Source organism: Lepidochelys olivacea, assembly GCF_965140295.1.
Source record: "Lepidochelys olivacea isolate rLepOli2 genome assembly, chromosome: 1".
Classification (NCBI taxonomy): domain Eukaryota; kingdom Metazoa; phylum Chordata; order Testudines; family Cheloniidae; genus Lepidochelys; species Lepidochelys olivacea.
In genome coordinates, this window is record NC_140411.1 from 136,224,679 (window position 1) to 136,237,983 (window position 13,305).

General features: G+C 39.7%; 1 protein-coding gene across 3 annotated transcripts in view; it reads left to right on the top strand.

Annotated features, from left to right (window-relative positions):
• FRMPD4 (FERM and PDZ domain containing 4) overlaps positions 1 to 13,305 on the top strand; it is a 436,507-nt gene that overhangs the window by 20,584 nt on the left and 402,618 nt on the right. For 2 of the 3 annotated variants that reach the window (XM_084617940.1, XM_084617937.1), the window contains exon 2: positions 6,234 to 6,353. The exons of the other annotated variant lie outside the window; for it this stretch is intronic. In XM_084617940.1, coding sequence (XP_084474066.1) covers positions 6,234 to 6,353 — 120 coding nt within the window. The remainder of the gene's footprint in view (positions 1 to 6,233; positions 6,354 to 13,305) is intronic. 3 annotated transcript variants of the gene reach the window in all.

A 13,305-nucleotide genomic window follows, 5' to 3' on the forward strand; every position in this document is an offset into this window, starting at 1 on the left:
ATAGTGTTTGTAACATCAGCATGTGTTTACTGCTTGGTGGAACAATACTAAAATTTGCATTAGGCCAGTTGTAAAATATGAACTTGAGAGTTATTTGTTCATGTTCTTTCAAATTTGACATTAAGTCTATGTCATACGGTAGTGAGATTAGAAATGTCTCTTGCATGACCACTGGTGCCACTGCTAAAGCTCACAAGGCTGCTGAGCTGTGTGAGTGTAAGTCAGTCACTTCAAAAATGAAATACTTAATGTCCCTGTCATGGGGTGGCCACCACTCAAGTGCCCCCTTGTGGCCAGGGTGCCTCTCCAGTGCCCCATCCATATTTCCCCCTTCTTCAGGGCTTTTTAAAGAAAACTCACCGTCTTTCTCTTTCAGTAACATCCCTTCTTTGGGTCTGGTTTTCTTTATTTACAAAGTTCTAGAAAGCAAACACAAAAAGGAATTTCCCCAATCACTCAGAGTCCCCAAAAATCTGTCCCAGGGCATGGCTCCTACCTCAGATCCTGGGGGAACAGGAAAAGTTTCCTTCACAGACCCTCTCTTACCAGTCTGTAGCTTCCCTGCCCAGGCTGACTCCCTTGTGGCTTTTGCTTTCAGTTCTCTTATAAGGAACTAGCTGCTGGAGGTTCCTTTCCTGTGCCAGGTGTTTCTGGTTGGCTCACTGAGCAAGCCTGCTCCAGGCTTCAGGTCTCCTGCAGGCAGCTCCCTCACTCACTCTGCTCTCTCACCATGCCATTAAAGGATATTGCAAGTTCTTTTGCTGGAAAGAAACACTTAAAACCCATCTGTCAAGTACTCTATTTAAAACCCAGCAACCAATTTACCTTCATAAAACACGGTGAGAAGTGTTCTGTGGGTTATAAATATTTATTCTTCCTGCTGTTTTTTCACTTTGTCATAGAATGTTTTAAAACAAAAACTGTTAGCTACTCTGTCTGTCTGTCTAGGCTCTGCATGGTTACGTACTGTGTTTTTGCTAAAACAGTGGAGGCAACACAAATTAACAAATCTTATTGGTGAAGGTGTGAGAATGATATCAAGAAGACTGATAGGCAATCACGGAAGTCAACAAGTAAAGTCAGAATTGCTTGGACTCTTAGAAGCATGGGTGTCTGAAGCGTAAGAGGGAATGAGATTAGTGTTTGCCAAGGGAAAAGGACACTGTGTCTAAGGAGGAATTACAGTCAAAACTAGAAAAAGTAGTATACAGTACAATTCCAGTTCTCTGAATTCCCGTTATCTGAAACTAGTAGTTATTGAAATCCACAGTGCGTCCCCCATGCAGCCCTATGTTAGTTAATCACTTGCTAATAACTATAATAATGACTGAATCAGTTATTATAATAACAAACTTGAAAACCTGTCTCTTTCATCAACAGAAGGTGATCCAATAAAAGGTATTAACTCACCCACCTTGTCTCCAATATCCTGGGACCAACATGGCTACAACAACACCGCAAATGTTAATAACTTTTCAGTTAGCCTCTTTGTGCCTGTTAGTGCTAAGCAATGGCTTAGTATTTGTGTAGCAGTTTTGAAATTACCTTCAGTTGGGGTTTGTCTACACTATTGGGGCTACAGCATCATAGCTGCAGTGCCATAGCAGTCCTGCAGTGACAGAAGAGGGTTTTCTGTTGCTGTAGGAACTCTTCCTCCCTGAGCAATGGTAGCTAGGTTGACGGAAGCAATCTTCTGTCAACCGAGCCATGTCTACCCCAAGAGTAACGTCAGCATAGCTGCAGTGCTCGTGGGCAAGAATTTTTCATACCCCTGAGTGATGGTAGCTATGTCAATCTAAATTTTTAGTGTCAATCGAGACTTAATCTTACTGAGGACTATATCAATGAACCTACAGCTCAAAGTAGCACTTCTGTTTATCTGAACAGCCAGTTGTCTGAAAGGTTTGGCTATCCCTCAGGCCATTGGGATAAATGGGAGTGTACTGTACTTGGCATTCTGCCTTTGAAATGAGACCAGGAGACTGAATCTCACCACAAATAATTGAAATTTAGTTTAAACTGGATTTAAACTTAGTCTTGTTTAGCTGCGATAGTGTCCTAGTGTTATTGGGTCTGCATATTGTACCACCCTCGATTCATGAGCAGGACTCCCACTGATACCTGTGGGCAGATCAAGAACAGTGAACAATCCTTTAAAGTGGAACTTAAATTTACTGCAGGTTTTTCAAATGTAATTTATTTAATGTAGAAGTTAGATTATATTTTAGGCCATGTAGTATTTTTGCTAAGACTTTCATTTTGATGAGGTACCAGCTTTGTGGAGAGCTTATTGTAAAACGAGCACTTGATTTGATTTGTATTCTTACATAAGTTCTGTGCATTATCTTAGTACATTCACTTCTAAGAACCATAGGCAGTAATTCAAGCTAACTTTATCTGGCAAATATTCTCTAGCAAGGGCATTGGTGATTAATATCTCTTACTTTGTAAATCAATCACTCACAACTGTGGTCTGTGTTTTGGGAGAAATACAAACCATTTCCTACCCAAACTAACCAGAATGTCAAGAATACAGTCTTCCCCTAGCAGTGTCTCTTGCATTTCAATATTGGCCTCGTTAGTTTATCCTAGGAGTACACTATATCAGAATGATATTTTGCACAGGATGGCTAATCAAAAAACAAACCCACAATCCTATTAGTCATTTGCATGTTTTGTTTTGCAGTTCTTTCTGTTTGTCGAGGTAGAAATCCAGAAATGTATGTCGGTAACTATTTGCTTTCTTACCCTAGATGTGCAGGTTATGATGTTATACTCAGAGGCTTAACAAGCTTTTCTAGGAGAGTAAAGCAGAAATGTCATTTTGAAGTTACTCAGTTGAAGGCTCTTTGAAATAAGTTTAGAAGGCTCCAAGACTATTTTTGTGCTCTCTTTAAATTTTAAGGAAATGTATTGACGTGATCCTCTGATGGTGTTATTTATTAGTTGGAGGGAAGCCACAAGAAAATTGCCCCACAAGCCTGACACTAATTTAGGTGCAGAGATGTACCTGCCAAGGCACCAGAGTCCTGATTGGCACAGTTCCCAAATGAAAAAAATGTCTATCAGAAGCCTCGACCCCAGAGATAAAAGGCAAGTGACTTAACCCATTGCTTATGAATAGCTTTCCCTTTCTCAGAGACTTTTTATTTCCTGGATAATTTCATAAGGCTGAATTTGGAAAAGGTGTGCTTTCATTTCTGAGTCCGATTAACTTCCTGAGGGTGGGGAGATATGTTTCCCCAGAGCTGTGATCAGTGCAGGCATTGAATTGAAAGGTGCTACGCAAGGATAGCATTACAGTAGGGGTGACTCAGGTATGATGTGGGAGCCACATGTTTTCCAATAGTACTCCTAAAATGGTCCAGCACAATTCTCAAAGACTTTAGAATATTCCCATGTGCTGTCCTCCATAATAACTGCTCTCCTACAGTGTGAAAATCTCCTTCTGTCTGCTTCTGTTGCCATGTCCACGCCTGAAGGAGGAGATGGCTAAAGCACAAATCGGAAATAACAGCATGGATTTTTTTTTTCTGTAGAAGGGACTTTGGCTCTGGGAGACTTGCAATGAGCTGGCAAGCAAAATTTCAGTGGCTTGAGGAAGTGTGATGTGTCAGTGAGACAGAACAACACTCCCGGAATGCCTGTGCCCCAAAGCCTCAATTCTATACACACCCCGTCCACATGTCCAGAAAAGTTTGACCATTCTTGTATTATGGCAGTGTTACATTAATGAGGACAAATGGTGGTGACACCGGTTAAGTTCAGATCCTTTGGCAGTAAAATGCAGTGTGTCCTGCATGCAATATCATTGTGATGATGGGCATGCCTCAGAATAGATAAAATTTAGTGTTATATGTTTATACCAAATTATGATACTTCTGTGCAAGTAATTTGATATTGAGTGTATCAAAGTAATAAAACACATTTTGTCTTATGAGGATTTATTGCTGTCAAGTTCAGTTGGATTAGAGAGAATGACTGATGGCCCGCAGTCTGGAGGATAATATTTACTACTGTTCGTTACTTCACATGTAAGAGACGGTTAAGTGATTTGATTTTAATACTGCTTATGTGAAATCTGTAAAGGAACTCTGTAAAGGGAGTTGCATGGGACTGTAACATAAACATTCCCCAGTAGATGAGTACGTTTACCTCATCACAGTGCTGTACACATGTTTTCTTCAGCCACTGCCATTTTTTACTTGTCTGCTGTGCTGTTTGGGGTAGAAATGGGCAAATATATTCTTGCAAATAAAACTCAAATTTCCTTCTCTGATCTGCACCTTTTATTCACTTTTCCACTGACATTTGGCTGAATGAACTGTGTATTCACCAGAATGTTCTCAGAAAGCAAAAACCATTGCAAGTGCTCGCATATGCATAACATGAATAAATATGCACATCAGAAATGAACCCACAACCTTTTAGAATGCTCTTTGCAAATTGGAATGGGGAAGAGGGAGATTTTGGGAGAGGAGCAGGAGGGAAAAATAAATGAAATGTTCAGCAAAGGGTTAGGATGGGTTGTATAGAGCGCTGTCATCTCCAGGAGAATTGGCAGAAGGGTCCCTTCCTTGGCAGGATATTCCTGGTCACCTGGCTGGGTTCCTGTAGTGCAGCCAGGCAATGAGGTGGGTGAAGCACTGCCCTGGCGCATATTCCCTTTGGAACCCTCTTTCAAGATGGCATCAAGAGATTTTTGCTCTGCTGCATCTTTATTATATAGATTCTTATTCTGTGCCTTCCAGTTGTGCATTAAGCAACATGACTAACGTCTGTCACGTTTGTTTTCTCACCCTTTTCACATGTCAAGAAGTGTGTGCAGTGCAGTTGGGTATTTTGGGGTTTTACGCGCACACGTGCACATGTTGTCATGGGTCTATGTTAGAGAAGGCAAGGTCAAAGAAATGTGCCTTGCAGTGGGAGGGGAAGGTGGTGAGCTTTGTGATGGTCTATAGTTCCTGTGGAAGTTCATTTCAGAGTCTCAGATTGGCACCTGAGAAAGCTGTCTTCTGTACAGAGAAGTTTTACCCCTATTTTAGAGAGTTCCATTGTGCCAGAGGAGCAAAGCTGTTGACCACAGTCTTCGTCCTGGAGCTTTAGTTGATCTTTTAGATATCCTTGGCCTGGCCCAAGCCAAGTCCAAGACTTTGAATTTGATATGAAATTCTGTGGGAAGCCAGTGAAGAGAGTGGAGGAAAAGTTTGAAGTGCTCACCCTAGCCCATAATTAATAAATAAATAAAAAACTGGCATATCTGAAAATGGAAGTTTATGCTCCGAGAAGGCCCAATTTACTGTACACAGGATCATGATAAAAAAAACAATGGGGAAAGGGCACCAACGACAGAGGAAGACACCAGGAAGGATATGCGGGGGGCCAGTGTAATGTATGCACAAAACTCACAGGTTTACGTGGATTGGGGTGATCAGAGCACAAGTAGCAATATCTCTTTGACATGTATGGCGGCTACAAGCGTGAAAAGGTAGAAACTTGGGGTCAGGACTGAAGGATTAAGACAGGTGGAGAAGAAACAGCAAAGAGAGTGCAAGTGATAAGAGATGGAAGAAAATGACAGAGGGGGAGAAAATTTAAATAATTTATGCCTAACGAAGAATGCATTGCTTTTGTCTTATTTATAGTCACACCAGCAGCTCTTTTAAGCTAATTACTGTAAATCACATCAGTTGCACCATAATATACCAAATTGCTTCAACTTTTCCAAACTTTTTCTGGGAGATCTTGCCTTAGTAGTATTCTTCAGAAGAACAATGGGGTGAGGTAGCTTGTTCAAACAAATTCTTTTATTGCCACTTTAAAAATGAAATGTTGGCAACTTGGAGGTAGGAAGAGTAATTATGTCTTTATAATTCTGGGTGACATCACCTTTTTATTCTGGAGAAAAAAATTGAAATTAGCATGAAACAGCAAAGCAGAAGTGTGGACTGTGCTGTGGTGATCAGAGTCTTCTGTATCACTACCTCATGGCTGTTTCTTTGTGGATGTGGTGACAGTGCAGGGCTATTCCAGATGGATACAAACCATTAAACAGTGTGAAACAGATGGGTTGAGAGGAAAAGTGTGTGTGTGTGTGTGTGTGTGTGTGTGTAAGGGGGTGGGGTGAATGAGGAAGATGAGACTCATTTTGCACTTAAAAATAAAAGCAACCCTCAGTTTATGGGGCCTAGAGGGCCCCTAGAGCTCTGCTTAAATTGTTCTTTTGAATCCAGGAATGGGCTTCTCAAGAGTAACCTGGACGGAGAGCAGGGGGACCCTGAGGAGAGAGGGTCAAGGTCCACAAGCATGAGCAAAGGCTTCAACCCTGGTAGATCTGTTCGCTCATGGGGGCTGTAAGTCAGAGATTTTTACTTTAATCATGTGTATGTATATGTAAGTGCTTTGTGTGTCTGTGCATAGTATATATGTAGATATATATGTAGTCAATACACAGGATGGTAAACAGATCTATTTAATTATTTTGCCATGTTTTTATCATATTCTTGGTAAATTCCTTTGAACTAAAACATTTCTATAAACTGTACTGAAGTATTTTGTGAATACTTTTGACATGTAGTGTAAATGTCTTGGGAGGCACTAGTGACTTACCATGAGTTAACTGATGGTCAGTTATCTTAAGGGAGCTAACACGTTTGTAAAGGCTATTATGGACGCTCTCCAAATGTTTGTTCCAGGGTACAAATGTTTGTGGTTTACTAGGAGAAACAATATATGTTTGTCTTCTGGCACAAAGATTTGGGGAGTGTTCATAGCCTTTGTTCATAGCCTTTGCAGCGGCATTCCCTCCCTCTAGATATTTGGCAGTCTGGGGCACACAAGCTGGTATTGGCTTCTCAAGCGCTTGATCCTCCTTTTTTGAGTGTTTTCACCTTTCTTTACCGGCACATTTTCCCTTTCTCCTCCCATCACCATGACTTAGCTGCACATTTTTGTGACATTCTCTATTATATCATGACATTAAGCAAATAAACACATAACATTGGTGGGTGGGTGGGTGGGGGAGTGGTGGTGGTGGAGGAATGAAGACAAATTTCTCTTGTCCGACTGTCTCTTTCTTTGTATTTTTTTATCCTGTGTTGAAATGATGAGGAACAACAAGGAATTTCTGTGGAAAGTCTATTGTAGTTTCAGTCCCATCAGCCATTACTTAAGTGACCTTCTATCATGTTTATTTTCTTACTGAATTGTAAGATTTGTTTTTTCATATACAGCTAAAATAATCAATAAAATACTATAAATTTGCTACTGTTTATGTTCTAGCAGATCATATTCGTGTAAAAATATTGCTTGGTTTTGCAATTAAAACACAAATGTCACATCCTCTCACGTTAGCAAATTTTCTTTTAAGATTTATTTATGCTAAAGTGATATGAAGTATAAAAGCCTTGTTGAAAGTTACTAGCAGACTAAAATTGTAGCTGGGTCTTAGCAGAAATGAACGCTTCTATGGTGTTAACGTAATATTACAGATCATTTCTAACGAAACAACATTTGTGTAATACCATCAGCGACCTTTGTATCTAATTTAAAGAAAATTTGTACGGCTATGAAATGGAAGCTCTCGTATTATTTAATACAATGAAACATAATTTTGTTCTTTTTCTGTCGTTTCATCCACAGACCATGTGCGTTTGGCATGGATCGTGAAAATAAGAGAAATTAGAAGATTGTCAGTGTGTTATTTCATAGGTTAATTTTGCCCATCTCCCTACTTCATTCTGTGTTAAAACTGAGGCTCTTGAAAACACTTGGTGCCTCATCCACTGAACTCAGTAGGCCTTTCACCAGGCCTTTAAAATGGGAAAAGAGGGTAAACCTAGAAATTAAATAATGGTAGCTGCAAGATTTTCAGATGTACATTATGCTGGGAGAGAGGTCAGAATTAAAATGGATGCCTCTTCCTTCAGTAACACAGCTACTAGGGGATGGATTTTCTTTTAAGCATTGCCAATTACATGAAAAACACACATTCAATATTCCACAGTTCTGTTCAATTAAAACTTGAATTCTGATTAATGGACACTGGACTATTTCCACACATAATGTAGTATTTTGGAGCAAAGATTTTGTATAAATAAGTCTTCTGAATCGAACAACCTTTGCAATTTAGCAGTTTCATATTGATTATGTGCTAGATTTTATTGCATAATATTTGAATATAGTGTATGGATGGTAGAATTTTTCCTTCTACAAAGAGCCACTGGAACATTTAAGCACACTTTTTAAAGACCTAGCTTTTATTTAACTGTTACACACTGTATTTTTTCTTTCTTTCTCTGTATTTTAGAGTTCCATGGTACATGCAAGTAATTAAAAAGCTTTGTGTTCTATCATCATTCTCCTTTTTCTTGATTCGTTCAGTGATGCTCCCATGCATTGGCTTACTTATCAAAGCCCCTGTTTATCAAAATAATTAGTCGTGTGCTTGAGTGCTTCACTGAACTGGGGCTGAAATAGTGTGTGTGTGTGTGTGTGTAGAGGAATGGGGCATGATGAGTAATAGGCTGATTACGGCCCTGATCCTGCAACCACACAGATGCGCAACTTCATCATTATCATCATTATAGCAAATCCCAAAGGGATGTGGTCTCTTTGCAGATTGAGCACCACCTAGATTGACCTTTGGTTAGATCCTTAAGGTGGTCTGTTTCCATATATTCACTTTATGTCCATCACTGGCAATCTTGTCATGCCACCAAAGCTTTTGGCACCCTTGTGATTGCTGGCTGTGCAGATTCATTCCTTGGTACATTAGCTTTGGAATTTGTTGGTCCTCCATTCTAATAATATATCCATACCAAGAAAGCCACCAACTCTGAATACATGCTGATTGTTGCTCGATTTTATGGGTGATTAATAATATTGTTTAGATAATATGGGTCATAGACTCGCCAGTTAATCTGATTGGAAGATAAGGTTTTTGACCCAGAATCGGGGTACACAGAATTTTCAGGGACCTTTGGGATGTCTGACAAAGAAACTCACACTGAGAACAAAAGGCAGCTTTAAGCCTTTTATTGAGATAAATGAGCAGTAATGGAATAGCTATCAAATAATCAATTACAAAAGCAGTAATAATGTTCTAGCAGTACAGGTGGTATTATATACTATCAGGTTTCTCAATTAATGTATTCTCACCCTTTCTTGACAACCTGGTGATCAGAGAAAGGACCAGCCTTGCCTCTGGCCTGCCAAGAGACTTCGATGGTCCAGATTCCTCAAGTCTTGAGTGAGAGGTGAAGAACTCAGAAGAAGCTAGAGCTAAAAGCTATAGAAAGACTATGGAAGCTAACTTAGAGTTTACTTAAAAAACTAAGAATTAAGAACTAACAATGAACTAGCTAAAACTACCCAATATGGTGAGTTTCCCCTATTATAGGGCCTGAGCCCTAAGTGCCCTCCTTCCATGTCCAAACAACTTCCTGACCCATGAAAATGTTAGGGTACACTTACTCTGTAGGCTGGCGTGTTCGTGCATATGAATGACATATTTGTAACTATTAGAGACTATTAGCTCACCCTTGCCTCTGTTATGTCTGTTCTAGCGGGTTGTTTCCATGTTCTTTGTGGTGTACCTGCTAAGTCTGAAAAAGGCCATGAACTTGGGTGGCCTTAACCACCACCATGTTTTAGTTTGCCCACTTATCTTTGTGAAAGGTCACACACATATATACTGTATACTTAAGCTCATCACCACCCATGGTTCTGTAGACCCACAGCTTTGTGGCAGGTTTGATGTCACAGTATCTCCACAGAGGCCACTGAAGGGTCCGAAACATAGCAGTAACTGCTAATATATGTGTCCACATCTTTCAGACACCCTCCAACACAGTCTGTGGTGCCGCTGAAGTATTTGACTGTTGTCATGTGCTCAGTGTCCCATCCAGACAGGTTAATACTGAGCTGACTGTAATCTGGAGCTGGAGGCTGCTAGATGATAATGACCAGAGGTGTAATTTTATCTGGATTAATAACCAGACCAATGCACGCTGCTTCTTGTCTGACCAGATAGTTGCAGCAATTTACCAAACTGAGCCAACAACACAATATCATCGGCGTATGCAAGATCTCGAAGCAGAATGTTGTCCAGCTCCGTGCCACTGAGAGCTGCCTTTTCAAGTTTATCCATCAAGCGATCAATGTCAGTATTAAGCAGTGATGGTGATAGAACACAGCCTTGCTAAGCTCCTGTGGAAATAGGAAACCATGTTGTGTATCTGCCATTGATTTGAATCTAGCTAAACTTCATGCACATGAGTAATTACTCTGAACTCAAAGGAATGCTGCACTTACATAAATGTTTGCAGGATTGTGGCCTAAAAAGGAAAGCTTTTACTGTATTAAAACCCAAACATCTTAGTAGTCATCAGAACTGAAAATATGAAAAAAGTACATGGTTTTTGCAAAGTATTGCAAGCAGTTCCATTGGCTTCTGTTGCCTTTGGTGTGCAGGGTTTTTTGTCTCTTCTGACTTTATGCTGCTTGTTTACTTGTTGCATTTCTCTGTTTGGACAATGAAAATACTAGGTATTTTCAATTTATTTCTAATCTCTTGTACTTTTTTTGCTGTCACAATGTTGCACTACTTGGATTGAGTTTTATTTTTATTTTTAATTCTTTAAAAACCTTGTTTCCCCCTTGGAAATTTTTAAACCTGTAATTGGATTTAGGTTTTGATATAGCTTACTTTAGCTAAAGCTACATTTTTCGTCCAAATTTGAGGTGCCATTGTCACTTTAAAAATGCCTGCGTCTGAAATCAGTCCAGGTAATCAGACATACCTTTCAACAATGTTATGTTACAGCTGTGATTGCTTTTTGCTTCAAATTTTGTATAAGAAATTGGTAATTTATAATGGTCTTGAATTTATTTTAATGAGAAAAACTAAGTTGCAAACATGGGATCTGCTCCTACAAATAGTTAATTATCAGAGTGCTTACTACCAGGATTAATCATATCTCAAGGGAAATACAGCTCAATAGTAGCCTGGTTATCTTATTTTACTAATATATTTTTATATAGATCATGTAAAAAACCAGCGAAACAAAAAATAAATAAATAAACCCAACTCTAAATTAAAATAACATTAAAATTGAAAAGTTAGGAACTGTTTGAACTAACATGCCCCTACACCATTAATTCAGTTCCCTTGTGTGTACACATTATGATATAGTCCTTAATTACGTGATCCCGTACTTCACTCAGTTCAGGTTGGATGGTGCTCACTGAATGGGCAACTGTTCAACATTTTCTTTTCTTCTCATTGTTCTGTGTGTGGACAGTTGACTGTGCACTATCCAAACCCTGCACTGAATACAGAATAATTAATGTCTTCCTGGCTGTTTCTGTGGTGTTCTCACCATGCTATCTGAGTGCTTCACAAACACTTATCGATTTATCTTCACTCCTCTGTGATACTTGTAGAGGGTATTATTATCCTTATTTTACAGATGAGGAACTGAGAGATGAGAGAAATTAAAGCCAAGATTGTAATGAGTCTATTAATTTTTGGTGTCCAACTTGAAACAGGACCTGATTTTTTTCCGAGAGCTCAGCATTTTTATAGCATTTTATACGTTCAATGTGCATCTCCCATTGACTTGGTTTGCAGTTGTGAGCACTTAGTACTTCTGCAAATCTGGCCCCAGGTGTTTCAAGTCAGACACCTAGAAAATGAGGAACACACAATTAGTGATCACCTGTGAACATTTTGGTTTAAGTGACTTGCCCAGAATCACATAAGAACTCCGGGGCAGAGACTGGGATAAAATCCAGTTCTCCAGACCAGCATTCAGCTGCTACACTACAAAACCATCCTTTCTCTTCCTGCAGTTCCCTTCCTCATTCATTACAAGCCTCCTAACTTCTGCAACAAATGAGGCTGTGGTCCTGCAAACAACAGCATCCTTTATTACAAGGTCTTGATTCATTCCCTGAGCACTATCCATTCTGTGCTCTAAATGATGCAGGATGGTGAGTATGTAGTATCTGATCATAATGTATATGTACAGTGGGGTCACGGTGAAGTTGCACTGGCAATCTTAATTCTGGATTTTTCTAACTTTTGAGTGCTTGTTTTGGCAACCTTGATTTTGCATAAAAAATGTTCTTTTAATGTTCTTCTTTTTTTATGTAATTTCCTAATATTTAAAAAACAAACAAAATCCTGAAAGAACAAATTCCATCACATAGAACAACTACACTGATCCCCACATTAGTCATCATCAGCACTGGGACCAATAGGTTTACTGCACAGACCCTAACTACTTGAGCTAATGGAGTAACTGACAGCAGTAGCAGGCTCTTAGCTTCTGGATGAGCTGCTGTAGGGGGATGAGACACACACTTTGCCAGTGAGTTTGACACACATTTTCTGACAGCTGAGGAATGTTGGGTTCAGTTCCAGATTCTGGAGAAGAATGTGTTTAGTGGTTATAGATCCTTATGCACCATTATCCTCTGCCCTTATCTATCCCCTCTCTCCTCCACTGCTCCCCTCCATTCTGCTCCCTACCCCTCTGCATTTGAGTTAGGCTGCTTCCTCCATCTTCTCCTCACTCTCTTGGTCCTGTGCTTTCAATATCCCTGCTCTTAATTCCAATGCTTGGCACCACAGCAGCCTTTAGCAGACAGGAGGGGCAATTACAAGTAAACTCTCTGATCAGCCTCTGCAACCTTGGGATGGAACGTGCTCAGTTGTTCCATAGGGATGCACATGGTTAATTTGTTGGTATATAGCAGATATGTGGGGATGGAGCATGCTTTGCACAGACAGAATCACTGGAGAATAATACTGATAACTTGTAACAAACCTAACATGGGCTACAGCATTTTTTTTTAATAATTTTTTTGTAGGGGTTATGACTTGACCAAATCTGGGTGGATTTTCATAGGGATGGCAAAAGGCACATACCTGACACTAGGATGTCAACATCCTTGTCAAACTCCCAAGTCCCTGCTGTGAAGCATGGAAGTGCTCAAGCTTCTCAGTGAAATGATTAACCCACACTAAAAAATTCTTCCAAACAACATAATTTTACCTCTCCTCGTTCTCACAAATGGCCCAGAAATGTTTTAGCTGACACTTTCCATAACAATTCAGTTTGAGACAAACACATAGCATGGAAAATTTCAGACCGAACTCTTAAAAGTTTGGCAAAGATTTAAGTAGCTGAGAACAATGTCATAATGGGAAGTATTATGGAATAGCCAAATCAACGTCACCTTTAATTAATCTAACAAATTAGTGGGACATCTGTCTCTTGGATTTTCATGTTAAAATAG